The 26687-nt window shown below is 46.1% G+C and overlaps 8 protein-coding genes across 12 annotated transcripts, besides 1 other annotated feature; 3 read left to right on the forward strand and 5 right to left on the reverse strand.

Moving 5' to 3' along the window:
• Nucleotides 1-86: 86 nt before the first annotated feature.
• Nucleotides 87-1071, reverse strand: TSTA_025150 (RNA exonuclease Rex2, putative). The gene is made up of 2 exons (XM_002479582.1): nt 1010-1071; nt 87-952 (listed from the first exon to the last, which is right to left on the reverse strand). The coding sequence occupies exons 1-2, from the start codon at nt 1055-1057 to the stop codon at nt 431-433; spliced, it is 570 nt and encodes a 189-aa protein (XP_002479627.1). The 5' UTR covers nt 1058-1071; the 3' UTR covers nt 87-430.
• Nucleotides 1072-4743: 3672 nt separating this feature from the next.
• Nucleotides 4744-7013, forward strand: TSTA_025160 (galactose-proton symport, putative; the record flags this gene model as incomplete). The annotated part of the gene is made up of 5 exons (XM_002479583.1): nt 4744-4829; nt 4879-4947; nt 4997-5260; nt 5312-5428; nt 5478-7013. 5 exons carry the CDS (start codon nt 4744-4746, stop codon nt 6844-6846), a joined length of 1905 nt encoding a protein of 634 aa, XP_002479628.1. The 3' UTR covers nt 6847-7013.
• A 931-nt stretch (nt 7014-7944) lies between these two features.
• TSTA_025170 (uncharacterized protein) lies at nt 7945-10273 on the forward strand (the record flags this gene model as incomplete). 2 transcript variants are annotated; one of them, XM_002479584.1, is made up of 3 exons in its annotated part: nt 7945-8962; nt 9012-9343; nt 9397-10273. In XM_002479584.1, the coding sequence occupies 3 exons, from the start codon at nt 7945-7947 to the stop codon at nt 9862-9864; spliced, it is 1818 nt and encodes a 605-aa protein (XP_002479629.1). In that variant the 3' UTR covers nt 9865-10273. The 2 variants fall into 2 exon arrangements, with proteins under 2 accessions (XP_002479629.1, XP_002479630.1); XM_002479585.1 differs by having other exon boundaries at nt 9012-10273.
• A 104-nt stretch (nt 10274-10377) lies between these two features.
• Nucleotides 10378-11368, reverse strand: TSTA_025180 (uncharacterized protein; the record flags this gene model as incomplete). The annotated part of the gene is made up of 2 exons (XM_002479586.1): nt 10378-11301; nt 11358-11368. 2 exons carry the CDS (start codon nt 11366-11368, stop codon nt 10422-10424), a joined length of 891 nt encoding a protein of 296 aa, XP_002479631.1. The 3' UTR covers nt 10378-10421.
• A 473-nt stretch (nt 11369-11841) lies between these two features.
• On the reverse strand, nt 11842-13167 carry TSTA_025190 (CHA4 activatory protein, putative; the record flags this gene model as incomplete). Its single annotated transcript, XM_002479587.1, has 4 exons — nt 11842-12012; nt 12071-12345; nt 12402-12681; nt 12739-13167. 4 exons carry the CDS (start codon nt 13165-13167, stop codon nt 11842-11844), a joined length of 1155 nt encoding a protein of 384 aa, XP_002479632.1.
• Nucleotides 13168-13531: 364 nt separating this feature from the next.
• Nucleotides 13532-15138, reverse strand: TSTA_025200 (allantoate permease, putative). 4 transcript variants are annotated; one of them, XM_002479588.1, is made up of 4 exons: nt 14978-15138; nt 14559-14853; nt 14273-14496; nt 13532-14207 (listed from the first exon to the last, which is right to left on the reverse strand). In XM_002479588.1, the coding sequence occupies exons 2-4, from the start codon at nt 14836-14838 to the stop codon at nt 13596-13598; spliced, it is 1116 nt and encodes a 371-aa protein (XP_002479633.1). In that variant the 5' UTR covers nt 14839-14853; nt 14978-15138; the 3' UTR covers nt 13532-13595. The 4 variants fall into 4 exon arrangements, with proteins under 4 accessions (XP_002479633.1, XP_002479634.1, XP_002479635.1 ...); XM_002479589.1 differs by having other exon boundaries at nt 14899-15138; XM_002479590.1 differs by having other exon boundaries at nt 13532-14496; nt 14899-15138.
• Nucleotides 15139-15214: a sequence feature (A-rich).
• A 1010-nt stretch (nt 15215-16224) lies between these two features.
• TSTA_025210 (uncharacterized protein) lies at nt 16225-17740 on the reverse strand (the record flags this gene model as incomplete). Its single annotated transcript, XM_002479592.1, has 5 exons — nt 17237-17740; nt 17091-17184; nt 16894-17032; nt 16453-16838; nt 16225-16389 (listed from the first exon to the last, which is right to left on the reverse strand). The coding sequence occupies exons 1-5, from the start codon at nt 17518-17520 to the stop codon at nt 16225-16227; spliced, it is 1068 nt and encodes a 355-aa protein (XP_002479637.1). The 5' UTR covers nt 17521-17740.
• A 330-nt stretch (nt 17741-18070) lies between these two features.
• Nucleotides 18071-26608, forward strand: TSTA_025220 (beta-N-acetylglucosaminidase, putative; the record flags this gene model as incomplete). The annotated part of the gene is made up of 9 exons (XM_002479593.1): nt 18071-18555; nt 18608-21217; nt 22463-23121; nt 23304-23364; nt 23386-23656; nt 23745-23789; nt 23872-23994; nt 24075-26156; nt 26211-26608. 9 exons carry the CDS (start codon nt 18071-18073, stop codon nt 26586-26588), a joined length of 6714 nt encoding a protein of 2237 aa, XP_002479638.1. The 3' UTR covers nt 26589-26608.
• Nucleotides 26609-26687: the final 79 nt, after the last annotated feature.

A 26687-nucleotide genomic window follows, 5' to 3' on the forward strand; every position in this document is an offset into this window, starting at 1 on the left:
TGTGTCATAGTGACTGGAGAGCTCCTGCTGCTGCTGCCCCGCCTGCCACGATGCTTGTTTCTCGATACTTCTCTCTCCGATTACTACAACAACTACAGATACAATTTAATTGAATATAACTCACTCTATCTTCTATCACACTCATTGTTATTTTGTTCCTCTACGTCGAATGCGATCAAGTCGCTTCTTGCGGTAAACAAACAATCAGCCACCGAGTGGGGACTATTTCTCAGATCCAGACCTGCAGACCACCGTGCTCACCGTCCTCACCGTCAGGTCCTCACCGTACTGCGAGCCAGTTGCTTTTATCGAGGCAATTGGAATTTATTGCCCATCGATATATATGCTCGTATATTGTTGTTTGCAATATACGATGTAGAAGAGAGCCGTAGCTGGTATATGTGTCGGCCATCTGACGTGGGCCCAGCCATCACCGCCCGCCGAAGAGCTTCAAGCGATAATACTTCATCTCTTCGATGCTCTCAAGAATATCATCCCTAGCCAGATGGACCTCGCGCTTCGGTGGGGCTGCACGGAGCAGTTCATCGCTACCCCATCGTCTCACTGCTTCCTTGATGGTGCTCACGTCAAGCAGACGATAATGTAGCCATTCGAGTACAAGCGAATACGGGGGTTTCGCGAGAAAAGCTCGGTCGGCATGAATACTGTTTCCCGCCAGCAACGCAGTCCGTGGTTCAGTAACGTATCGCTTGATATAGGCCAGTAATTGACTCGATGCGGTCGCGGCGTCTGTAGTAGAAGCGAGCACAGCTTGCGTAAGTCCGGATCTACCGTGTGTATCAATACACCACTGCGACATGGCATCTAGCTTGGATTTAGGCTGGTGGACAATGACCTCGAAGCCATTGGGCTCGATAAGTTGTAGTTGCGCATCGGTTACGAAACAGCAGATTTGGAGGATTTGGTCGGTTTCGGGATCGAGACCTGTCATCTGAGTCGACTGATTAGTGATGATCTTTCTGGACTTAGAGGGCGTTCACATTCAAACCTCACAATCAACCCATACTAATGGAGCTGTTGAGCGTTGTAGAGACATGTTGCTTTGGACTCGGAATGGTGTCACAGAGATGGGGGAAGAACGATGCCAATGTTTTTCCGGCCGAGAAAGCCGCGGTCTAACTGCCTGAGGCCTCCAAATGGCCAGGCGCGTCATCCTGCACAACTTCCCGTGTACAATTGTTACCGAACCCAACACACTTCCACGACTGATCAATCGCAAAGGTTTGAAGTGGAGGTAAATACAACTGGATGTGCCAGAAGATAAAGTACTTTGCCGCATCTCCCGCAAAACCTAGGCTCTACCAAAAGCCGCTTACCTCCGAAGTGGTGTATGAGTGTTCAGCAAGTTCGCGAATAAGTGGTTCACCATACAACAAGTCTTCAACAGCATAGCTGAAAGACCAGGAGTTAATTAATAACCAAGGGCCTAGTTGCAGAGCCGACAATAAATCCGACAGTCTGATCAAAAGTTCTGCCAGCAGATGCAAGATGCCAGCCTGGGAGATGTTTCAGTCAAACATTGCAGCATTATGAACGGTCTACTGTGTTCTGTACGTCTTCTTCTGCTGTAGACAGAAACTGCAGCACTGACTGACGGTGTTTGGTGTGGAGCCAAGGAGAGCTTCTGAGTCTGAATATACATACCGGTTATGAGTCCAAACTCAATGGTTGCATGGTGTCGGCTCTTTCTGTATTAATGTATCCCTTGTTGGAATACAGAGAGCTCCATATGGGCCCAAAACCAGGGAGTTGATGATTATCTACCGGAAAGGTCTGCAGGGAACGAAGAAACATGGTAGCCTTGACTCAGGGAGTCAAGCATCAAGGATGTATTGCAGGCAAATGTTACACAATCATTTGTGCGGTATTGAGTCAGGGAGCACGCTATCGCAGCATCTTCCAGGCAGATTCAACGGGGAGACCCCTTCTCCTCAACTGGTTCCCAGATGATAGCTGCATAATGCGATTTGTGCTACCAAAGCTTTTACTAAAACTATCAAAGGGGAGAGACAAAAAGACAATGTACGCACAGTGTATAAATAAGAAAAGATTGAGCGATCAGCATAAGTACCAGAGGACTTTATTGTTCTGAATGAGGTACTGCTATACTCTATCATTGATATGTTCTCTAACTGCTACCACGGCCTTAAAACAAAAATCCTATGAATATCATGATAAATGGGCAAGCCCACTCTATTCATTGATCATGCCACTAACTTTTACAATCCTTGAATTTATATTCATATTAATTACCCCATTACCAATGTTAGGGTCAAAATGAACCCTATCTTCTATTGTCCAAGCCTCATCAAGCCACCATAACCTTAATCAATGTTCCAGAAGCTGGGAAATATCGTGGCGTTCAACTTACCAAGATTTGTCCTACCAGTGTGAAGTATCCCTTTGCTTACTTCTTCTCGGTCGAGTCAAGGGTGTGTTACACGCAGATAGCAAGATGAAGAGATTTAGAAAGGATTAAATAGGACAATTCCTTGTAAACCTTACCACACTACATACTAAGCATTCGGTGAGCAGGTTATAAGCTTTCTGATAGCTCTGCCTTTGTCCCTTGCACAGTCATGGTGAATCACAGCTACACCATCCCTTACTTCATTGGCTCCTACAACATATAAACGGACGAAAGGAGTGACCTTGGAATCTATTTCTGACATTACCGATCTGTTTCATTCCCTCGGCTCGACGGTTCGTATTATTTCAACATTATCCACTACTTAGTCATAGTATATACGTAGTAAACTTTGATACTCGGAGAAATAGCAGGATAAATTGTTAGTCATATCTCATGACTTTTACCCACAAGCAAGTACGAGGCTCGTAGAAGCATCATGTACGGTATTGCCTAAATAGGATAACACCATCAACCTCGTGGCGTTCTTAGTGTATTCTAGGGCTAATACCTACCTAATACTCGTAAATTACGCGGAGAACGCCGTCGCCATCCCCATGGGCGGTTGGTACGAAATAAGAGAGGCTCCATGTTTCCCCTCATTTTCTCCTCAGGTGAGAATTTACAATCCTCCTATGCTTGAAATTGTACACCTGTCTGTCATGGTAGGTCCACGAGTTGTTACTGCTATAAATGCATTCGAGCGGTCATATTTAACCATACTCAAACGCTTGAGAGATAAACGAATACTAATCAATAAACTCCAATACTAAATCCGCAGATCATTCTCTCTTGAAAGCTTAAAGGCTGGCCAAGTTCAAAAGATTAATTGATTAAGAGCCGTGCTCCCGTGGTTAGACCGCGTCTATTCTCCGTACGGGCTGAATACACCAGCACGTATTTTATTTGCGTACTGGCATAAGCTGAATTGGGACATTCCGTGCTAAATGTCTATTTTTACGTATGCACGGAAACTTCCGTACATATACTGTATCAATTGGTACGAAGAGATCTCTCACATGGAAATAAGAATCAATGAGTTGTGGCGGTCGAGGTCGAGTTCGAGTCAAGAAAAGTCCACGTGAGCAAGGTCATACAAGATTCGCCGGACTAAGCAGTGAACACATGGTTGCATCCTCCTTGCATCGTGATCCTGCTAAGAACTAAGCAGAGATCCGTGTCAAAGTGTCGAAGAATGTACAGACGACGTATTAAACTAACGTAAACATGGCTTATCCCTCTCGCCCAATAAGATGAATTGCATGTGAGAGATCACCAAGCTTAGCCCTAATCAAGCCTAATTAAGCATTGATATTTTACCCCGTATGGAGTATTTCCCGCATTTATCCACTTCAGTAATTCTCCAACCTTCTTGTTTTCCAGGGATGTGATGGAGTGGATCTAGTGTACCATCAGGATAGAGATTTTTCCTGCTATTGCTGTTGTCCGATGTTCTGGTAGTTACCGGTAAGGTACATACATATGGAGTAGTACTGTGGGAGACCGGACGATGGGCCGAATACACGAGAAGAGCTCTTCTCGTATTCCCGTCTTCTTCAGATAGCTTGCGAACGAGGTCCTGAGATAATGTAATTAGACATGCGGTCCTGTTCAAACGATTTGCCTTAGACTCGTCAGCTCAAGAATGCATCTCGCCAGGCTGAGGCCAGTGAGGCTGTATGTCCGGCCCGCGTCTTCGGTTAACCATGTCTGTGTAACTATTCGCCGCTTTCGTCTAAAGAACATAGCGTGGCGTCCAAATTTCAACACTAATATCAATCAAGCTGAAGCTGTCCGGGGTCGGATCCGTGATGACTACCTGACTAGCAATAAATGGGCAAATCTTGGAGAAATCCTGGAGGCCCCGCCGAAAGGGCTGCGGTACTCCGAAAGGAAGGCTACCACCCGTCCGTGTCTGTTTCTTTGTTGACCGAACATGGCCTTCTTCTCTGTTTCACTAGTCAGTTACCGGTAGTGTCTTTGAGGACGACGTGTTGGCCAATCAGTATGGCACATCTCACGGATTTCAAGACGTTGGGATCCGCTTCTCGATATACCCCAGTCTAAGCGTAGTGCTGTGCAGAGTATTGCGACTTTGCAAGGTGGGTGTGCCCGTTATTGGACATGTTTTCTGGATCTAGCCGGTGCAGTCTGTGGATTAAATCTGGCTATATAAGCACAAGCTACCCCTCCTTCTGATCTCTTCCTGCAATTATCTTCTCCGGGTAAGTCTTTTTGAAAATCTCGCCGAGAAAGTACTCCAGATAGTTACAGCAAAGACCATCAGTACACACCACGGTAGTGCTCACTGCACGATGGCAGGCATTGGTCCTCGGGACGAGGTCCACGACGTCGAAACCGTTGATTATGCATTGAAGAATATCGAAAAGACTGCCGACGGGTTTGTTGACGCATACCTACCTTGTATCCCAATGCTAACATGTGCAAAGCTCGGCCGTATCTGACTCCGAGCAGGGTCATGTCGAAAGGGTCAACTTGAACAACAACGTTTCTGCCAAGTACGTCTTGCTACTTACCCTACCCGGGCGTGCTCTAACAATCATCTAGGATCAAGAACCCTCTCGCTGATCTCAGCCCCCATCACGTCCTTCGCGATGTCAATGACTTCGCGCAGACTCATGGGCTGACCGACATCCTTCCTGTATTGAAGAAAGGCGCTCTCGTCGCGCGTGACCCGGCCAACTACACCAGTGTCGAAGGCTTGACCCACGAAGAGTCTGAGGCCATTCGAAATGAGGTCCTTCACAAGTGGAGACAGCCCTGGGCGCTATACTTTACCATTATCCTTTGCTCAATTGGTGCCGCCGTCCAGTAAGGATCCTTCCCCAAGTTTCCGAGGCTCAATTCTAATCATACCGGCAGAGGTTGGGATCAAGAGGGCTCCAACGGTGCCAACTTGTCTTTCCCCGATGCTCTTGGAATCCCCGAAAAGGGCCCTCAAGCTTCTCGTAACCAATGGCTTGTCGGCGTTGTGAATGCGTACGTTCTTTTTCACACTTCCCTTGATAGGAATTCACTGACCAACTAGTGCTCCTTACATTGGTGCTGCCGGCATTGGCTGCTGGTTCTCCGACCCCCTCAACCGTCTTATCGCTCGTCGCGGTACCATCTTCGTCTCTGCTATTTTCTGTGTCCTCGCCCCCATCGGCGGTGCGGTCGCTCAGACCTGGCCTCAACTTTTCGTCACTCGAATTCTTCTCGGAATCGGCATGGGCTTGAAAGCCTCCACTATCCCCATCTTCTGTGCAGAGAACACCCCCGCTAGTATTCGAGGAGGTCTTGTCATGTCATGGCAACTGTGGACTGCGTTCGGTATTTTCTTGGGATGTAGTGCCAACCTGGCTGTGATGAACACGGGAGATATCTCGTGGCGTCTGCAGTTGGGTTCTGCGTTCATTCCTGCTGTTCCCCTGCTTGTTGGTGTCTATTTCTGCCCGGAATCTCCTCGTTGGCACATTCGGAACAACAATATGCGCAAAGCATATGCTTCTCTCCTACGTCTTCGTAACCATGAGATCCAAGCTGCGCGTGATCTTTACTACATCTACGCCCAGATCCAGGTCGAGAATGAAATCATTGGCAAAAGCAACTACCTCACTCGCGCGATTGAATTGTTCACCATTCCTCGCGTCCGCCGAGCCACTTTGGCCTCCTTCGTGGTCATGATTGCCCAACAAATGTGCGGTATCAACATTGTCGCCTTCTATTCTTCCTCCATTTTCAGCCATGCCGGAGCTAGCGCCACCTCATCCAACTGGGCTTCTTGGGGTTTCGGTCTAGTCAACTTTGTCTTTGCTTTCCCCGCTATCTTCACTATTGACACTTATGGTCGTCGTGCATTGCTTCTGTTTACCTTCCCGAACATGGCATGGACTCTTCTTACGGCCGGATTGTGTTTCTTGTTGCCGGATGGTAGTACCAAGCAATTGGCCTGCGTCGCTCTGTTCGTGTACCTGTTCGCCGCCTTTTACTCGCCCGGCGAAGGACCAGTGCCGTTCACATACTCGGCTGAAGTGTTCCCCCTCTCGCATCGTGAGGTTGGTATGTCGTGGGCTGTTGCTACCTGTCTAGGTTGGGCCGCCGTTCTCTCGATCACCTTCCCTCGTATGCTCAACGCCATGACTCCTACTGGAGCCTTTGGTTTCTATGCCGGTCTCAACGTCACCGCTCTAGTGATGATCTTTTTCTGGATGCCTGAGACCAAGCAGCGTACTTTGGAGGAGCTCGATTACATCTTTGCGGTGCCCACTCGTCGCCACATGAGCTACCAACTTCGCACTGCATTGCCGTACTGGTTCAAGCGATATGTCTTGCGCCAGAATGTGAAGCTCGAGCCTTTATACCACTTCGACCACATTGCTACTGCCGAGGAAATTGTGCAGGTGTCGGCTAAGTAGGATGTCGGTGCTGTCAGACTAAATCATGGTTAGGGTTGGGTTGGGTTGGCCTTGTTTGAATGACTGTATGATCTTAATGCTCTGAAATCTTTGCTTTTTGGGCTGTGCCATTCATATTATACCCTTATATGGACAGAGTACGCCATTCCAATACAATTGATCATTTTTGATTCTTCTTATCGTAACCCTAAAATCACAAACCATCATGTGAGGGATTAATATCACCTGGCATTTTCACGTTTGACCTTATTCAAATGAACAAATAAACAAGTGAATAATCAAGTGACGTACCCATGAATAGATCAGGAGAAAATATTCTCTTATTTCTGATCAAGCAGAAAAGAACCAACTGAAAGCGCATCACGTGCCCCTATTTAAGACAATCCGTGACCGCCTTTGCGCTCCACCTTTCTTCTGCCTGCCAACAAATCCACCAGAAACAAAACAATCAAGCTCTCTCTGGAGACAATATTCTTCCTAACGGTGTTTTCCATACCCACGCTCTCCTTTCATCTCTACTTATTGCTCTTCTAGAGCTCCAATCCTACTTTCTCTCTCCCAAATCCTATCCTCTAACCATCTACAGTACAATCTCCGTACAACTTCTATCTGGCAGTACTGTAACTAGCATCTCGTCATCAGTCCGGCTGTCCAGCCCACCCCGCTCAAATGGAGGCATGACTTGAGCCAGTGATATACTTCACTGGGTACATGTTATGCTCTTGACTTGAGTTCTCGGACCTTGCTGGGAATATTTGATTTCTTCTCGGATCGTGTACATATACACTGTGACACCCTACCGTATTGCGCGGCTCGGTTCGAGTTCGAGTTCGATTTCGATCTACTATCGTGAACTTTTCTCTCTGTTCCTACCTCACACAGTTGAGATTACTTCCTCTTCGCAGTTTACGAGCAAACCCGAATTTAGACCTTTTAAACAAAGAATTCTTTCTTACGATTTCCGGATAGACGATAAATTCGGATTTTGTCTCTTGTTGGTGGTTTACCTCGATCTTCATTTGTTCCCCGCGTTTTTTCACCGATTACATATATATCCGCAATAATACCTCTCAGAACCTTACTTGCGAAACCGCCGCCATGCCTTGCTTCAAAGGGCTGGCAGTTAGCATCCATACCCCGGACGGCCCAATACCAGAGTTCTCCGTACAGCGTCAATCTCGCCAGTCCCGGATCGCTTGCTACATCCCCGTTCCAGCACCGAAAATCACAGAAGAAGGAAAAGCTCAAGCGTCTACTTTTGCCGTCTCCATCACTCTCCTGAATGCCGGACAGAGTGTTCCGTATTCCACACCCAAACCAACGCCCGAAAACCCGAACCCTAAACCCCAACTGGTCGGCATCAGTGAGACTGATGAGAAGGGGCATATGCAATGGATCGGCCCTTATATTCCATTGACAGGGTCCTCGAATGAGACGGTGGCCGCTTACATCTACTTTGATGGACGACAGAAAGAGGAGGTAGCTACATTATTACGTCGGGGTGAAGAGACATGGGTCAATTCCCGATGGGTCAGTGTCCCCGAATCAGAAGGTGGAGGACTCGCTGAACGAGAATTTTTGTTCCGAGAGGTCGGACTTGAGAGATGGCTAAACGGATTAGATCTGGAAGGCAAAGATGCCGCAGCCAAGATTGAACGCCGTCGACAGAAAATGGAGAAGCGGAGATTGCAGCGTGAAGCCCAAGAAAGTGGCGATATGGAGATGGACGCTGAATCTTTTAGACGGGATAAGGGGATTATGCGATATGGCAATGATTCCAAAGCTCCTCTTGAAACTCTGTCGGATGAAGAATTGTCGTCCGACTCAGATGATGATCCAATTCCGGAGTCAGCTGGCCAGATCAAGGTTGCGCTATTCCGAGTTCTGGCGTCTGGAGAAATTAGACGTGGAGAGTACTCACCGCAGTTTGATGCTCATGATGATGACGAGGATGCGGCAGCACAGGGGGCTGATGGGAATGCGGATGTTGATCATACAACCAGCTTTGCGAAGCCGAAGACGCTTGATCCGACGACTATCAGTACGCAGACTGTTACTGGTATTGATCCTACTGATAAGCCGTATGCTGTGTTTACGTTTATGTATCGTGGTGAACGTGAGTTTTTATGACTATTCTTGTGAAGGATTTAAACTAACTCGGCCAGGTCAACTACAAAAAATGGGTATCCTAAAAACGAAACCAGCCGAAGAGTCCACGGCAAAGAGGAAATCAACAGACTTCTCTAAGCTTGGACCACTCAAACCTGGTGGTGCCGTTGGATTCATGAATTATCGCGAAGGCGACAATGCTAGTTCTTCAAAAACACGGAAGAAGTCAAAGGGCGGCGAGAGTGACATGGATAGCGATGACGACGAGGATGAAAAAGATCCTGTTACTGAAAAGGCTGATGAAGATGAGGATAAAGATACTACCCATCTTTCTCCGGATGACCTGCGTAGACAGGGAGATTTGGCCGAAGGCGTTAGGAAGATTAAGGTCTGTTGGTTCCACGCAATGTATGCGCAGCTTGATACTGATGTATATTATAGTTGAAACGTCAACATTCAATGGATCCCATGGGCGACAGCACCTCTAACGCCAACACCCCTGCATCGGTAGCCACGCCTCCAGCTGCTACCAATGAATCATCCACACCACCAAATGCGTTTGCATCTGCAACTGCACCAGCTCCTACCACTACCAATACTGAACCCCCGAAGAGTCTCCCCGACGACCTGAACGGAAACGAATATGTCGGCAGCCCCATGAAGAAGGCACGCGCCAGTGTTTCTACAGCTGATGAGGACGGCCTACGAAAGAGGCTTGGATCAAATTTATCCAACAATATCAGTGAAGTACTGAATACCGAGAAATCAGCTCCTTCCGTTAGTACTACATTCGGAACAACTGGGAGCCATTTCGGCGGCAACGTAAACAACACCAACATAACTGCAGCGTCTCCACCGCAGAGTAATAATACTCAACAACCTCCGCAACACGAAGACGAGGAACTCTAACCACACCAATCTTTCCTCCCTCTTCGGATTTCGCTTACCTTCAACCCATTCGCTATTCCTTTTTCTTTCAAGAACTTTCTTCGCTACGTGCTCTCGTCCTGCATGAGCTCATTACTTGACTTTTATTCTAATATAGGTGTCTTGCAAGATACCTTGATTCTCTTCCAACTCAGGATATCCCTGAGGTTTGAGTTGTGTTGGGGTTATTCTTTTCTCATCCGTATCTCATTGCATTGCCCTTATTTTGTGGTTCCGTATCATTTGAGATGAGAGCGAACCATTATCATGTGGATGGTGTTGTGGCTACATTTCGTGGTTTGTATGCTACTGTAGAGACAGATACAGGGTCGGGCAGAGAGGAGATGAATGAACCCACTTGCTTTAAATTGTCTTGCATATCGCCATAAAGAACGTGTAGAGTAAGGTAGGTAGTATGTCAAAGTTACATGGTATTACATGTGCATTATAATGTCATAACTCTACACGGAAACAACCCGACTGTGCTAAGCACGGCTATAAAGATTATCTGCTCCACTAACAGTCAATGCAAAATGAACTCAACCATACTGCATAGCACCCCAATAAGCCATATCAGGCACAAACCCACCACCAGAGTCGTCGACGTTCCAATCGAACCATGGCATATTGATTCGATTTAGTTGCTGGGCGTCTATATAGGTGGCTAGATCGGGATTTAGGTTTGTGTTTGCGGTTCCGGGTGTGGGTAGGGTTATTGGAGGGATTGGTGGGATTATATCTGGGGTTTCTGGCCGTATGTCTTGGTTATTATGTTGCTGTGTGGATTGCTCGTAGATATCTGCGTTTTGATTGAGATGGGTGGATTGAAGGGGAAGAGGAAGATGGTGCGCTAGTGCAGATACTATAGGTAACTTCTGCAGCTGTATGCCAGAACGAGAAGAAGAAGGGATATATGATGACGATGACAAGGTAGATGGAGAGATTTCATAGCCCTGACATTTCTCTCCCCGGTTATTACTGCTTCGACTCGAGTCCAATTGCTCATGGCGTGCATCAATCGCATATTCATTCAGAATAGGTAATCGTTGCTTCCCCAAATGACTCCTAATAATCTCAATACTCCTCCTGATTCCAGGCGTCTGTTTAAGTTCCGTCTCCAACATCCGCAGGGTAACAACCAGTCTATCAGCAGCCTTTTCTGCCAGACCCCTATCTTCATGACGCATCAGTCGAACGTCTATGGTTGCTGCGGTGTAGACGCAATAAGAAACGAGGTAGGTTTGGTATTGGAAGTTGAAGAGCCGGCCGTACGCGCGGAAGATTTCGTTCACGTCGGCTGCTTGTTTGGTGCAGACAACTTGGGCTCGGAGGGCGAGTGGGTGGTCGCGTAGGTGTGTGGTCCAGCGCCAGATGAAGAAGGGGCGGAAGATTAGGATAAGCATAGTGTGGCATAGAATGCTTCGAATGAAACAAGGTTAGTACATAGAGTAGTGAAGGTAAGGGGAAATACGTACTTGAGAGACATGATATGCGGCGGGATGCAGGTTGTCAGATCGGATGCGTCTTCTATTCGAAGACAGTCTGGGAGTGTTCGGTGGAAGTTATGTAGCTTTCTTTCAAGGTCAAATATTACCTCGGGTTTGAGGTTCTGTGGTGTTCCGGGGTGTCCGTTGTACACTGTATTGTAGCATTCGTTGATAATCTAGTCATGTCAGCTCTCTCGTACCCAAACAGAAGGGACAATACTAACCACTCCCAAGTCACAAAAATGTTTAAATGTCAATGTGCTGTGACATTTAGTAGGTGGAAAATGCTTGTCGGTTTGGAGAATCTGAGGTGGTTGCCATTGATCTTCATCGTCGCAAGTGTCGTCTTCACATGATAAGCAGCCGCTTCCAATACGGGATGTAGAGCACATACATAATGAAGAAGAAAGATATGGCAACTCTGGAAGTGACGGAGGCCGACCCAAGCAAAGACTTATAGATCTATATTCTATTAGCCAGCATCAGGGGTTATCTTCAAGAGTACGGTGTCACACTTATCCCAGGCATAGCAAGATAAGTACAACCGCTTCCTGACTTCGAGATCATCAGGCTCGTATTCTTTCAACATTGCATTTCTCCCTTTCCGCAAGTGAAGACCGAGATCCGTAATCATTCTTATTGCCTCTACAATGTGAATACAAGCGCTTGTCAGCAGCCAAGTAGATTAGCAGACGACTTACCATGCCGGTGTACAGCCATCCCTCACTACTCTTCCCAACAGCACATTGTCGGCCGCCTAGGATCAGTAGTCCTTGTATAGTCGGGATTTTTGGTTTACTTTCTTTCATTTCATCGAGTAACAGCAACATTGCCCTCTTCATGAAGAACTCGCCTCTCTCAAATGGTTTGAATCTTGGATCTTCCTCGGGCATGTGGCGCATGGCGTGAGCGAACATGACGTTCAACAAAAACAAGGAAAAATAAGGGCCACCGATGGCCATATCACGGAAGAAGCCTAAAAATGTCAGTTCGCATCTGCCGTGCACCCAGGAACGAAATTAAATCACGCACAGCGTCGATATACGTAGTTATGTAATGGACCCTGCCATGTCCAATACACGTCTAGTAGCTGCGAACACAGCGATGCATCGACGTCCGTATATTTGGGTATATTATCGTGTGCTTGCTTCTCCCAAGACGCTTGCCAGCGAGAATTAGATAGATGCCATTTCCGGTGGTATTCTTCAATATCTGAATACTCTTGTTCGGTAGTCGTATCCAATACATTCTCCAGGTGCTCACTGGCCTCGGATAGAGTATGAAACCTTGAAGTTGCTCCAAAATACTGTTGCTTTTGGCAGTTAGTCATTTAGTTAAACTCTCAGATGGATGATATCTATATACTTACCCTCCCATTCTCGTCAATGTTGTATTCAACACTTCCCCCATAAGACACCGACAACTTCGCATGAGACTCATCTGATTCCAAGAGTGTCGAAGAACCAGGTGACGGTGACGACCGCTGCCGCTCCATTTCAGAAACCAAGGCTGCAATCCGAAGATGTCTCGACTCCGAGTCCAGAATCAACAACTCCTTGATGACAGTTTCCAACTCCTGAACACGAATTTTGGATTTGCGTAACTCTTCGGCCAGATAGCCGACGAAAGCAGGGTTGTCCCTGTATACACATGATTCTTTCGATTTGTTGCAGTTGATACATATTGGTTTGCTGCCGTCACACTTGATCTTTTTCCGTCTACAGGAGAGACATGCAAAGCCGTACTTGCGCCCTTTAGCGCGAGTTGCGACCGGGCTGGGGATGTCAGGGCTGCCCATCTTGTTCCAAGGTTATATCGGGTTATTTATTGATGATTTTCATCCACCACACGGTCATATAGGAACTGTCCACACCTCCAGACAGGACCCTATCTGGTGTTCTGTGGTAACTCTGTTCGACATGAGGGAATAAAGAAGAGAATAGTTCCGAGTTGGTCTAGACGCATACATAGTACATAGTGCTAATCACTAAGATCTTAGTGTAGCTTAATAGCCAGCCTACTAAGACAAAGCACTTGCTTGTTCAGGAAACATCCGCAGCTACTAACCTGTCCTAGTAAATAGTAAAATGTTTAGGCTGTAGATAGCGTGATCCTGCGTGAATCATAAGTCTTTGCTTTTGCGTAGTTGTAGAGACTTCTGCTGTTTCAGGTAAATTCAGGGTTTCGTTCATTTGCTTCTATTTTTATACTGTAGCGAAAGATATCTTATACAACAAACCGGAAACTGGGATGGTCGTCTCCGGCATCACCAACTTCGTCAGGCATATTCTTGATATCCACATAGCCATATAAAGCATCCCGTCGCTTGTTCTCACGAGCCATTAAAAATCTCAAGACCTGAGAGAGAATGGCGGCAAACAGCAGCAGTCCAGCACTAATTCCCATGCCCTTGATATAGTACGGTCCTTCCTCTGAAGGGAAGAATCGTGATCCAGCAATGGATCCGGTCTGTCCAATCATGCCGAAAATAACCAGCCCAGCACCCCGTTTCGATGCTGAGCCCTGGTTATCAGTGACCCATGTAAAGGCCAGTGCAACAGCAGAAAAGACACCGCCACAAATCAAGTATGTTGCAAAGTATCGTACGCCTTCTGTTTTGACAAGAGCTTCGATTAGGTACCCGACTGCTCCGACAATAGAAAGAGTGGTGAGGAATATGGAACGATTGCCATATCTGTCGGAGAGGAAGCTGACTCCGAGGCAAATCAAGAATGCGATGAAATAGGGAGGTGCAGACAATCCTTGTGATTGAATCGAAGAGTATCCGATATCTTTGATAATGGTAGGAAGGAAAGCTGGTAAGGCGGCAAAGGCAGTCTGAAGGCACCATTGGAGTCAGTACAATATTTCAGAAATTGATGACTAAAATGGGACAATCTTACATTCAAGCAGAGTACAATGACTGCTTGAAAGTAGTTTTTATAGTCATAGCATGCTATGAAGAGATGTCTGAAGTTCAACCTTCCCTTTTCCTCCCTACCACGGCCCTGTACGGCGCGAAGACGAATGATCTCGTTTTCTTTCTGATTGAGGAATCGACATTCTCCAGGACCTTTGGGCAAGAGGAAATATGCAATGGGGACAATTACTAGTGTCGGGATACCCTCTGCCCAAGCAACTTCAATGTTAGATGCTGCTGAACAAAGCAGGAGTTGAGATATCACTAACCAATGACAAACAACAGCTTCCACGACGCAATTGAGGTCTTTGCATGGACAATGCCATACGCCATAGCAGATGCAAAACAATTCGCAATCGCCGAAAAGGAGATGAAAAGTCCATATCGAAAGGCCATCTCAGAGCGATGATAGAAAAACGAGAGAAACAATGCAACACCAGGCGCAAAACCAGCCTCAAATACACCCAGAAGACAGCGAACGGCCATCAGACCAGCAAAACTGCTTGTTACAGTTTGGATCATGCTCATCGCTCCCCAGCCAAGTGCCATCAATGCTACCCACGTCTGTCATAGTTAGGCTCTGTTGTTTGCCTTGGGATGTCGACTTACGGGCAAAGACACAACTTTCCATAAAAGAATAAACCATTGAAAAACAATATATGTCAGGTAGTACGCGGTGAGGACCCACGAGTATTGGTTTGAAGTAATTCCCCAATCTGCACCCATACCAGCTGTGTAGGCGTTTCCGATGTTCCCTCGGTCGATGTAAGAGAACATATACAAAAAGCCGAGACTAAAGATCGCTGTCAGATACCTCGTCTGAGTCATGAGGCTCTCTCATTTCTAGTCAAAAAAAAAAAAAAAAAAGAAAAGAAAAGAGAAAAAGAGAAAAAGAGAAAAAGAGAAAAAGAGAAAAAGAGAAAAAGTCTTACAGTGTAATTAAATACCAGTCCAGCTTGCGCAAAGCGGCCTTTCTTTCGGCTTCGGAGTACTCATCCAGCAGATTGCCAGCGGCAGCTTTTGCTGAATGTTTCATTTCGTGTTTGTTGTGGACGGCATTTCCTTTCCCATAGCTAATACCAGACTGCGGCTCCATTTTGAATTCATTCAGGATGGTCCGGTGTTAGAACAAGAGCAGCAGAGCACTTCATGGTATATCACAGGTGGAAGTCCCTTAAAACTGCCCAAGAGCTTACCCTGGGAATAATATCAATAATATCATGTTATACAGGCGATTGGCAAGGTAGTGCCGTCCACAGGTGACTCATTGGGCAACATGTACCCCTATCAACAGTCCCTGTACTAGTACATGTATGCACAGGGTATAGAGCGATCAATACTACGTCGAGAAATGGCCATTACCTAGTCCGGACGGTTGCTTTAGAGGAGCGATTGATTGGCTTTTCGGGCAGATCCGCCGTTATTTGTTTTTATTGCCTAGAATGTTGCCGTTCCAGGTTTGAATGAGGGGATTTCGGGATGATGCCGGTTGATCATATTCATATAGCAGTAGCTTCATTAAGGCTCATTTCTCTGCGCGCTATTCTTTCACGTCGTCAAGTTATTGTGCTTCCTTTTGAGAATTGAAACACGGCATATTTTTATGATTCTTCGGCTTTGGAAAACTTCAAAATCGCCTCGTCAAGTGTGAGCTACCGTCTGAGTAGTCTCGTACCTAGATAAGAATTGTCGAAACTCGAAACTACTTACTTTCTCCAGCACTCAATTCAGAAGCCTTTACCCTTGTCACAGAAGGAACTAACTAACTAGATATTCATAGCTTGATATTACCTAAGTACCTGATACCTCATATCTCAGTAGGACCTGGGTATATGACACAGCTTACGAAATATCTGAAGCGCTCCATGGAGCACTCTGTACCCATTATACTTAATCTTAAACCATCCTTTCTGTCTAAAATAGCTTTCCTTTTACTTAAAATATACCAGTAGCATTAGCGGGACTAGCAACGCCACCAGGGAGATACAAAGGTTGACTGGTCAACATAAATGTCCAACGGCCAAGTTTTGCGCATGTTGCACTGAGTTCTTCCAGGTCCCAGCACTCTCCAATTGGCATTCCCCAGCCACTGAGAAAGACCTTCATCCGAGTTAGTTTTCTCCCATTCATGACTCTAAGAAGTCTATGAAAATGATGGCATACCTCATGCATAGAGACACCCCAAGGTTTAGGAGACGGCCATGCCTCATAGGCTACTGTGTCACTAGCCACAGCAGAAAATTTCTGATCCCAGTGCCAGCGAATAGATTCCTCCGTAGCCTCAATTCCGATAGATGCTCGATCATCTCTGCCACCGAGGTTTTCTTTCTCTTCTTCCGATAATTTGTTGTATGCATCCGTCCAGCCGGTTCTGATTAATAGAGCATCCCCTTTTCGAAAAGTGATGTTTTCTTCTCGGACAACTTCCAGAAGTTGCTTCAGAGGAATATGTTGATTTGTAAAAGGCTTATGTGGGAGATTATTTTTCACAACATACGAATACCAATCGACTAAGACGCCTCGTGTGACGATTGGATGTGTTGCAATATCTTAAACAGTGAGTCAGATTTGGATCACCTGGGCAGTATATGACTGTCAACGTACTGTGAATGCCAATTTTATCACACTTATTTATCCCAGATATGTCGTCCTGAGCCACGCCGTTGTAAAACTGTTTTGTGTCGGAATAGGGGTAATGTCGCAGCCCATCCCAATGGCTTGAGCTTTGCGTATTAAAATAGAGCTGTAATTATCGCTTATTAGCCATTTTAGTCGACGATATAGTGGCCATGGAAACTTACTTCATCATCATTGGCATGCCCTTTTGGAATTAAAGTATGCACGCAGGGCTTTCTTTGCGGATTCATTGGTTTCAAGGGAACATTCAACGGAAGGCTACAAAGGAAGTTAACATTGGGATAAGAGTCTCGGAGAGGATTGCTGTTACTTTAGATTAACTGCCTTGCCTAATTTAACTTCTGATGCGGCAGCTTTCGTGACATCCTCGGTGATGAGGTTCAATGTCCCCAATTCATCATCTTTTCCCCATAAACTCCATGCAGAGCATTTGGGGTCTCCTTTTCTCAACGGCAAATCATCGAACTTGGGCAGAGGTATGCTCATATTGGTGTCTGCTGATGAGTAATTCCTGTTTCCTGGCGGTGGGCTCTGGGAACTATCGTTCTCAGAAAGCCATCCGGTGGCGGACGAAAGTAGACGAAGTAAAGACATGCTGCTGTAGAACGGCTCTCTGAGGTTCTCGCGAGAATTCAACCATTATCATCAAGGCAATTGGTACAACTGCAATTGCCAAATACCTAAGATCGCGAGATCGGATACAAGATCAATATTGTTCAACATGACATCCAGATTGTGTTTCGCACTGTTCCGTAATGTTGATATCGGGAAGATTGTCGAATCGGGGAGAAGTCCTCATAAAAACGTACGCAATATAGATCCATTTTGGAGTTTCCACAGCAAGTACACTTATATACCGGCCAATAACGTCATATGTTCTGCATTTTGATAGTTTGTGGCTGTATACATGCGGGGTTCTACATGTACCTAGGCAAGCTAGTTCGGTATCACACCGAGCAATACGAGTTGCTCCCTTCGTGCCGGATTTCCGAGAATAAGCGAGAGTAAGAGTCATACAGTCCCCTCGACAGATAATAACTTCTCTCGTCCTACAGTGTGCAATGTTTGTAACAATATCGACATATCTACTTCGAAGGTTATGAGGCTTGGAAGGACGAACGTTCTGCCAGCTTCTTTACACAAAATGGCGTCCGACTTTAGCATCTTGACCCCCAATCCCATGCTGGGTTATGGTTATAAGTTGGAGCATTTCTGGTACGGAATTGAGAAGTATTCGCCAAAAGCGATCATTGTCGACAGTGGTTCTACAGATGGAGGTCCGTATAAATTAGGGTTGAACAAGATGACGTGCGGCCGTGATTCATACATTCGAGATCTCACACCTATGCTACAAGCTTGCTATTATAAGAAAATAAAAGTTTTGATTAGTTCTGTCGGCGGCGATGGAAGCGACAAGCACGTTCAGGAGATGCTGGAGATTGTGCGGGAAATATCTAAGAAACATGGATTTTCGTTCAAAGTTGCTACCATCTCTGCCGGGTTTGATAAGGGTCTGGTAAAAGATCGTATTCTCAAGTCCAAGGTCAGTCCATGCGGCCCGGTTGAGGAGTTGACTGTGGATAGTGTAGAGAGAACAATTGATATTGTTGGACAAATGGGGGCAGAGCCGTGAGTGTCCGATTTCCTTTGGATTGCAGTGTGTGTCACTCACGGCTCTTAGATATCTCAAGGCTCTTGAAATGGATCCGGATATCGTTCTGGGAGGGCGGTCATACGATCCAGCCCCTTTTGCTGCATTCTCTATGTTCCACAGAGTTGAACCCGCAACAGCGTGGCATATGGGGAAGATCATGGAGTGTGGAGGTATCTGTGCGGTTCCCAAAGGAAGATCAATGGTCGTGACAATGCGAAAATACTCATTTGACTTGACACCACTATCGCCAAAGGAGCGTTGTACGCCGACTTCTGTAGCTGCACATACGCTCTACGAGAAGTCTAGACCGGATCGTTTACCTGGTCCTGGAGGAGCTCTGATACTTGACGATGCTTCTTATGAGCAAATCACTGAAAAGAGCATACGAGTCCGTGGTGCCAGATTCGAGCCTACTCCAATCTATCAAGTCAAGCTGGAGGGTGTCGAGAAGTTAGGATATCGCACAATCTTTGTTGGCGGTGTCCGAGATCCTATTCTCATAAGCCAGATTGACGAGTTTCTGGCGGAAGTTAGGGCATATACCCAAAACCTATTTCCACAATTGGATCAGACTCCTCAGTGCCGACTGATATTCCACTTCTATGGCCGCAATGGGGTGATGGGACCGCTTGAACCTGACCCCAAATCAGCGCATGAACTGGGTGTAATGGGCGAAGTTGTTGCACCTTCACAAGAGATGTCATACACTATTGCCAATAATGTTCGTGCATCAATCCTGCATATGCCATACAAAAATCAAGTTGCGACAACGGGGAACTTCGCTTCTCCATTATCACCGCACGAAACGCCTGCAGGTCCAGTCTTTCGATTCAATGTCTACCACCTTGTAGACCTTGAGAAGGGTGAGGAGGAAACACTGTTCCCTATCAGATTCGTCACTATTGAAAACCCACCACCTCCGGGGAGTGAGTCTGTTCCTAGACTCACTACGGAACAACGAGAGCAGTTGGCTTCCGAGACTCTGGAACCTTTGGTGTTCAAGCAAATCCCGGAAGGAGAATGTCAAATGCTGGATATCGCGAAGATTATCAGGTCAAAGAACTCGGGGCCCTTTGAGTTGACTCTTGATATCATGTTTGACTCTAATGATGCCTATGAACGGGTCAAGAATGCTAACATCCTTACGAATGAGAGGATACAGACTTTGTATCATCTGAAACCTGGCGATATACTTACCAACACGTTCTTCGACCCAGCCCTAGCTTGGAAATGTACCATTCGTCGGCCTTGGGAACAAGGTACAGTAGGCGAACGAGATACATTGGGCACACAGCAACATGCGCCGTTGCTTACTATAAGAGTACCAAAGCCGAAAAACAGCACTGCCGCCTCGCCGAAACCCCAGACTAATGTTCAATACTTCCAAGATAGATCACACTTTTCAACTAGAGATAGTGTGGAATATATCTGGAGGGGGCTTGGTTTACCAGAATATTCCCTCAAAGCCCTGCAATTGACCGGCGATGGGCTTGGTTTACCTTCATCTTTCAAGATTGGACATATCGCCCAAGCCTCAATTGGTTTGTCTGCTCTACTGGCTGCGTTAATTTATGGGCATAGAAAACAAATACCGACACCCACAGTGACCATTCCTTTACAGCACGCTTCCATTGAATTCAAATCAGAGCGATTGTATAGACTTACAAACAAGCCTACACCTTCACCATGGGGCCCTATTGGTGGGCTACACAAAACTGCAGACGGATATGTGAGAGTCCATGATTCATTTCCCAACCACCGAGATGGTGCAAGGAAACTTATAGGATGCTCTCCTGGCGCTAGTCGGGAAGAGGTTGCTACAGCAATTGCGCCATGGAGATCCATCGATCTGGAGTGGGCTGGTTTTGACTCGAACATTGTCATATCAGCACTGCGAAGCTATTCAGAATGGGATGTGCTCCCGCAAGCCAAGGCAATTGCTGATTTCCCTATTCTGCTTCGCAAATTGAGCGACGGACCTGTAGGGCTGCCTCAGGAGATGACGGACGTGGATCCTGACAAATGTCTGTGTGGACTCCGTGTGCTGGAATTATCCAGAGTTATTGCTGCTCCATTATCAGGTAGAACTTTAGCCGCTCATGGTGCAGATGTACTTTGGGTGACGAGTCCAGATCTTCCGGACCTGCCGGCGATAGATCGTGACTTCGGCAGGGGAAAGAGAACGATTCAATTGGATCTGAATGATGAAGCAGATACCAATGAGTTCCATAGGCTTCTGGAGAATGCTCACGTCTTCACTCAAGGATTCAGACCCGGAAGCCTAGCAAGAAAGGGGCTATCTTCGGCAGCCCTTGCTGCTCGCTTCAAGGATCGAAATATCATATGTGCTAATATGTCTGCATATGGCCCCGATGGACCCTGGAGCAACAAACGTGGATTTGATTCTATTGTCCAAACATGTTCGGGCATGAACGTGTCCGAAGCAGAACATTATGGTGCTGGCGAACCTGCGCGAGCGACATGCTGTCAGTCATTAGATCATGCGGGTGGTTATTTTCTTGCCGCCGGAATCATGGCAGCACTGTACAAACAGGCCACTGAAGGTGGTTCATGGGAAGTAAATGTTTCTCTCGCTGGGGCAATGAAGTATCTACGCTCCTTGGGACAATACGAAGGGTATAGTGGGTTTGAGACTAATGATTACACATGCACGGAAGATGTTCCATCTGAGTATTTAGAGACGAGAGAAACATGTTTTGGAGAAATGACTTTCGTACGACACTCTGCTGCAATTAAGGGGGTGCAGGTGGGTTGGGACATTATGCCGAAGCTCTTAGGGTCCGATGAGAAGAAGTGGCTATGACTGTTGTAATTATCACATGTGTTACCTTGATAGATCGCAGAATCCCAGCTCATTATTTACATATATTTATGCAACGTTCTAGTGTCCTATCTGACTACCTAGCTATACCTAGGTATAGTTATATCAAGGTTGGTGTTACTCATACATCCCCGTCATGCAACAGTTCACTAAATAGGAAAGGATATGAATCCTAGAAAACCAAGGAATCCCCTGCAACTGGAATCTGAGTCTCAGTTTAAAGCTTGCTTAAATCCAAGATAGCATCCATTCAAGTTTTATGAATCCATTTAGCTCTATTTCTAGATAAACACATATGTTTTCGAATGTCTTCTCCGTGGGGACCACTGTGTCCGGTAAGATTCCGAATGCATTGAACGTCCTGTAGGCCCTGCTCCGCGCTTGGTGAAGGTGTTCCATAAAATTGTGCGGAGTATTGCCTAGTGCAGTGACTCTTAAATCCACTCTGGGCCCTGCTGCCCTGGCTTTCGTGAGTATCTCTTATGACAGGGTAATCAAAAGCGTCACTCTGGAAGAGAGACTTGGACGAGTCGGCTCTCTCAAATACATTGAGAATGGAGACATACAATAACCTTATATAGAAGACGAGAAGCAAAGAGTCATGCGCAAACTGGACCTACATTTGCTTCTGTTCTGTTTTCTGCTTTATACATTTTCTGTATTAGACGTGGGTTTTCCTTCTTCTGTGTATTTGACAGAGGAACTAAGGTGGACTGGCTAACTACTGGAGTTATACTAACGATCGAATCTAGGTAATGCGAAGACCATCGGGCTCGCAGAAGATATCGACATTTCGGGAAACTGGTACTCGTGGTTGGGGACCATATTCCATATTGCATACATCACGTTCCAATTTTCAACACTTGGTTGGAAGATTTTCAAACCTCATCAATGGGTCTCAGCGGTTGTAGTCTCAGCCAGACGGCTACGAACATGAAGGACTACAATTGGGACAAGTCAGAGAAGCGTTCAAAGACTATTAGAGTATGTTTCTGTCTAGAGTAAAAATTAACATCCACAAATGCTAATAACATCCATAGATATCTTTTTGCAGTCATGAACTTTAGCAACAATGTCAGCTTCGCTTCTCTGCCTTTGTTCCTGCCAACAATTGTCTCGGAAATGGGTGAATTCACTGCTGTCGAGTCAAACGGCCTCCTCGCTCCACCATACTTCATATACTTTCCTCTAATTATTGCCATTAGTGTGATTTCCGATAGGGTGCGTCTTCGAGGACCATTTCCTGTTTTCTTCGCCTTGCTTTCCGCACTCAGATTTATTCTCCTTGGTGCCACGACCTCGGTCATATCAAGATATATCGGAACCTTTCTTGCCGTTCTAATATTTGTAACGACATCTATTGTACTCATTTGGAATGCAAACACCAATTCCACAAGCTCCAAGAGGGCCGGTGGACTTTGGATTATCATGACAGTGGGACAATGCGGCCCTCTTCTGGGAACAAACGTTTTCCCTTCGAGTCAGGCACCGTTGTATCGAGAGAGATCGTGGATTTGCTGCACTTTTGCATTGCTGTTTGCCGTCACAGTTATGATGCTGAGTTTCTCTTTATGGCAAGAGAACAAGAAGATGGATCGTTTGTATGGTCCTTTGGAGGAATCGGGTCCGGTAGAGCGTTCAGAGAATGATGGAATTCCACGGTATCGATACATTATTGAGGCGTTTTGGCAGCCACGGGGTATAATTCTGGAATTATTTCTAATATCTCCGTCTCTATCAATCTTGGTTTACTCCATTAAATTGCCTCACTGTACTCAATATCTTTCTATACCTACCTAAGAATACACATAATACCCTCTTTTTTTCGTCATGCACGAAACCTGAATCAATCACAATGTATGTTAACTACTATATATCCAGTTTACCTCATCATTCAGTCGGCAGCCCAAAATACCGATACTTCTAACAAAAAGAAAGCAAGGTATGTAGACTTAGGATTTAGGGTTATAGCCATCTGTATCAGGCATCCAGGCACCAACCCGTTATCAAAGTTATCGAGGTTACATGCTGGAAGGACCCACATCATCCCCTCATCTCCTTTGGGTCCTCACGATGACTGTTACCGTTACGACGGGCAGTTGAGCGCTAAGAGATACACAATCAGTCATTTTGGTGGCGTTTCTGTGTTATTTCATGTTCTGACAGCCATTACGAGATTGGTGATCCTTTCTGACCTACATATAACGCGGGTCAAAGACCATCAAGCACTTGCTGTACTAACTGTGCATATAGAGAGGGAGCTATTGACAAGAATTCGAGGGCATTGACAACTCAACCAAAGACGTTGTTATATTCGTGAAGATGGCGTCGTCTGCTGACCCCGCACTGCGTAAAAAAGTTGGACAGGTACGTCCCTCAACTTGTGAAAAGAAAAGAGACCCAACCCACTATACTTAGTCATTTTAGGGTTCTAATGACATGGTTATAGCTTTTCGCAGTGGGATTTCATGGGTTTACGCCAAGTCCGGAGATCAAAACACTGATCAGGGATTATGGGTTAGGAGCTGTTATCTTGTTCAGGAGAAATATCAAGGATGCCGTTCAACTCAAGGTATATCCGCTTTATCTCCTGCACATAGCTTCGATAATAGTAGTCCGACCTTTTAATAGATACTGATGAGGATTCGATAGACCCTAACACTCGCCCTGCAACAAGAAGCTAAAGAAGCAGGCCACGAGCATCCCCTGTTCATCGGAATCGACCAGGAAAACGGTCTAGTAACAAGAATCATGCCACCACTTGCTGTCCAACAGCCAGGACAAATGACAATCGGAGCCACTCAATCCGCCGAAAATGCGTACGAAGTTGGGAAATGCACAGGAGAGTTACTGAGCTTCTTTGGCATAAACATGAACTATGCGCCAGACTGCGATATTAACTCCGAGCCTTTGAACCCCGTGATAGGTGTCCGTAGCGCTGGAGATGATCCTAATTTTGTTGCTAGATTCTCCTGTGCAACAGCCAAGGGGCTCCGAGAGAGTGGTGTTGTGCCTACAGCGAAACACTTTCCGGGCCATGGGGATACAGCTGTTGATTCTCATCATGGTCTTCCGGTCATTTCGAAATCGCGGAGTGAACTTGAGAGATGTGAACTAATCCCTTTCAGAAGGGCTGTAGCTGAGGGCATTGAAACTGTGATGACGGCTCACATTGCTCTGCCAAAGGTTACCACTGGCCCAGATTCGGAAGGTCTACCAGCGACTCTTTCTCCGGAGGCGTTGGGTATTCTACGAAATGATATGAAATATGACGGTGTTATTGTGACCGACTGTCTGGAGATGGACGGTATCCGTGCTACATATGGGACCGTCGAAGGGTCTTTGATGTCTCTGATAGCGGGTAGCGACAGCATCATGATTTGCCATACTTATGCTGTGCAAGTCAAGTCTATTGAACGAGTGGTTCAGGCGGTGCAACTGGGTGCGCTGTCGGAGTCACGGATTGACGAATCTCTACACCGAATTGGGAAGCTCAAACAACGATTTCTCAGTTGGGAAGATGTGTTGCGCTCTGTAGACAATAATTCAGTAGGTCTGTCCTCTATGAACCAAAGACACGAACAGATTGCAAATAATGTGTACTCTCAATCGACAACTGTGGTGAGAAATAGCTTGGGAGTTGTTCCGATATCAAAATCTATTTCCAAAGTACTATTACTCGCTCCCGGTGGAAAGATCCCAGCTGGAGGAGCAGTAGACGATAGCGGTCCCAGGCACAGAACATATATCGATGTGCTTAGAGATGTTGCAGGTACAGCGTCTTCTGTGATGCAGCTTGACTATCCGGACACGGGACTGCTCTCGGATGAACAGTGGAAGACCATCGAGACTGAGGCCGACGTTGTTATTCTGACTACCAGAAACGCAAAGGAGGCAAAGGGACAGAAAGAGTTTGCTCTAGAGCTGGCGAGACGTCGTAAAGATGTGATTGTTATTGCCACATGCAGCCCATATGACTTTCTTGATGATGAAGAAATAATCAAGACATATATTGCAATCTACGAGCCTACCGCAGAGGCATTCACATCAGCCATTGACGTGATTTTCGGCCGAGCATCTGCAACTGGTGTTCTACCTGTTGCCTCCAATCCCCACACCAAAACCAACAAAAGCTACAAAATCTTGGCCTTGGATGAATCCCGGAAAGATGAAATGATTACTGGCATACTCGACGTATGGAATAAAGCTCTTCCCGATTACACATTACCAGCAGGGAACCTTCGCAAAGTAATCGATCAACCTAATGGACACCACTTTATCGCCCACGATGCACAAACTGGAAGAATAATCGGATTCTGTCTATTATACACATCCCAGAATCAAGGACAGACCTCCGCAGAAATCGCCGTTATTGCCGTCGATCCCGTCAAACAGCGTCAGGGGATTGGCAGTGAACTACTTTCCGAAACACGAGAATATCTTTACGAATATCATGGCGTCAAAACTGCGTCGTTGAGAAGTTATTTCCCTCGCTTTTGGCCTGGTTTACCGGCTGATTTATCGCCGGAAGATGAGCAATTTTTTATTCATCGTGGGTTTCAATTTACTCGTTCGGGAGATGCGGATTTATATCAAGATATTAGGAAATTTGTTCCACCGGAACAGTACCTTGAAAGAGCTGCTGCGAGCAATGTGACTTATAAGGCTATAGAAACCCCTGATGAGTTTGAAAATTGCCTCGTAGGGCAGAAACGGAACTTTTCCCATTATACAGTACGTTCACTCCCATTATTTGCTGTTTATAGAGCTTCTGACTGATAATTACAGGGCTGGGTCGAAACATACATAGCTCTCCATCCCTCCAAACACCCATCAAGCATCATGGCAGCTTTTGACAAAGACGGCACCCAGATCGCATGGACACTAATGCTCTCTCCGGACGACGACTTTGTGGCTCAAAACTGGGCCTTTTCGCCGTTGGCAAGTGGGAATCAGCAACCACTCAAGACTGGGATTATAGGATGTGTGGGGGTGGATGAATCGCATCGAAGTAGAGGTGTAGGTCTTGCATTGTTGTGTTATGCTATTGAGAGTATGAAGAAGCGAGGTATTGAGGCTGCATTCGTTGATTCTACAGATATTGTGGGTTGGTATGGGAAAGTAGGATTCGGGAAGTGGAAGGAGTATATTCATGCAGAGATATAGATAGTTTTTATGAACAGCAGCTTTGTTTCATGTTTGTTTATGGTTGAAAATGTAGATAAACAAAGCAATATTTGTATGGTGAGGTTGGTAGAGGTTAAT

Source organism: Talaromyces stipitatus, genomic scaffold (assembly GCF_000003125.1).
Source record: "Talaromyces stipitatus ATCC 10500 scf_1105507295541 genomic scaffold, whole genome shotgun sequence".
NCBI classification, from domain to species: Eukaryota; Fungi; Ascomycota; class Eurotiomycetes; order Eurotiales; family Trichocomaceae; genus Talaromyces; species Talaromyces stipitatus.

Coding starts and splice junctions, on each gene's coding strand:
- TSTA_025200 (XM_002479589.1), bottom strand. CDS start 15,117: ATGACTCAGACGAGGTATCTGACAGCGATCTTTAGTCTCGGCTTTTTG. Junction 14,854..14,898: donor GGAAAGTTGTGTCTTTGCCC/GTAAGTCGACAT, acceptor TAACTATGACAG/ACGTGGGTAGCATTGATGGC. Junction 14,208..14,272: donor TCATTGTACTCTGCTTGAAT/GTAAGATTGTCC, acceptor TGGTGCCTTCAG/ACTGCCTTTGCCGCCTTACC.
- TSTA_025150 (XM_002479582.1), bottom strand. CDS start 1,057: ATGTCTCTACAACGCTCAACAGCTCCATTAGTATGGGTTGATTGTGAG. Junction 953..1,009: donor TAGTATGGGTTGATTGTGAG/GTTTGAATGTGA, acceptor CAGTCGACTCAG/ATGACAGGTCTCGATCCCGA.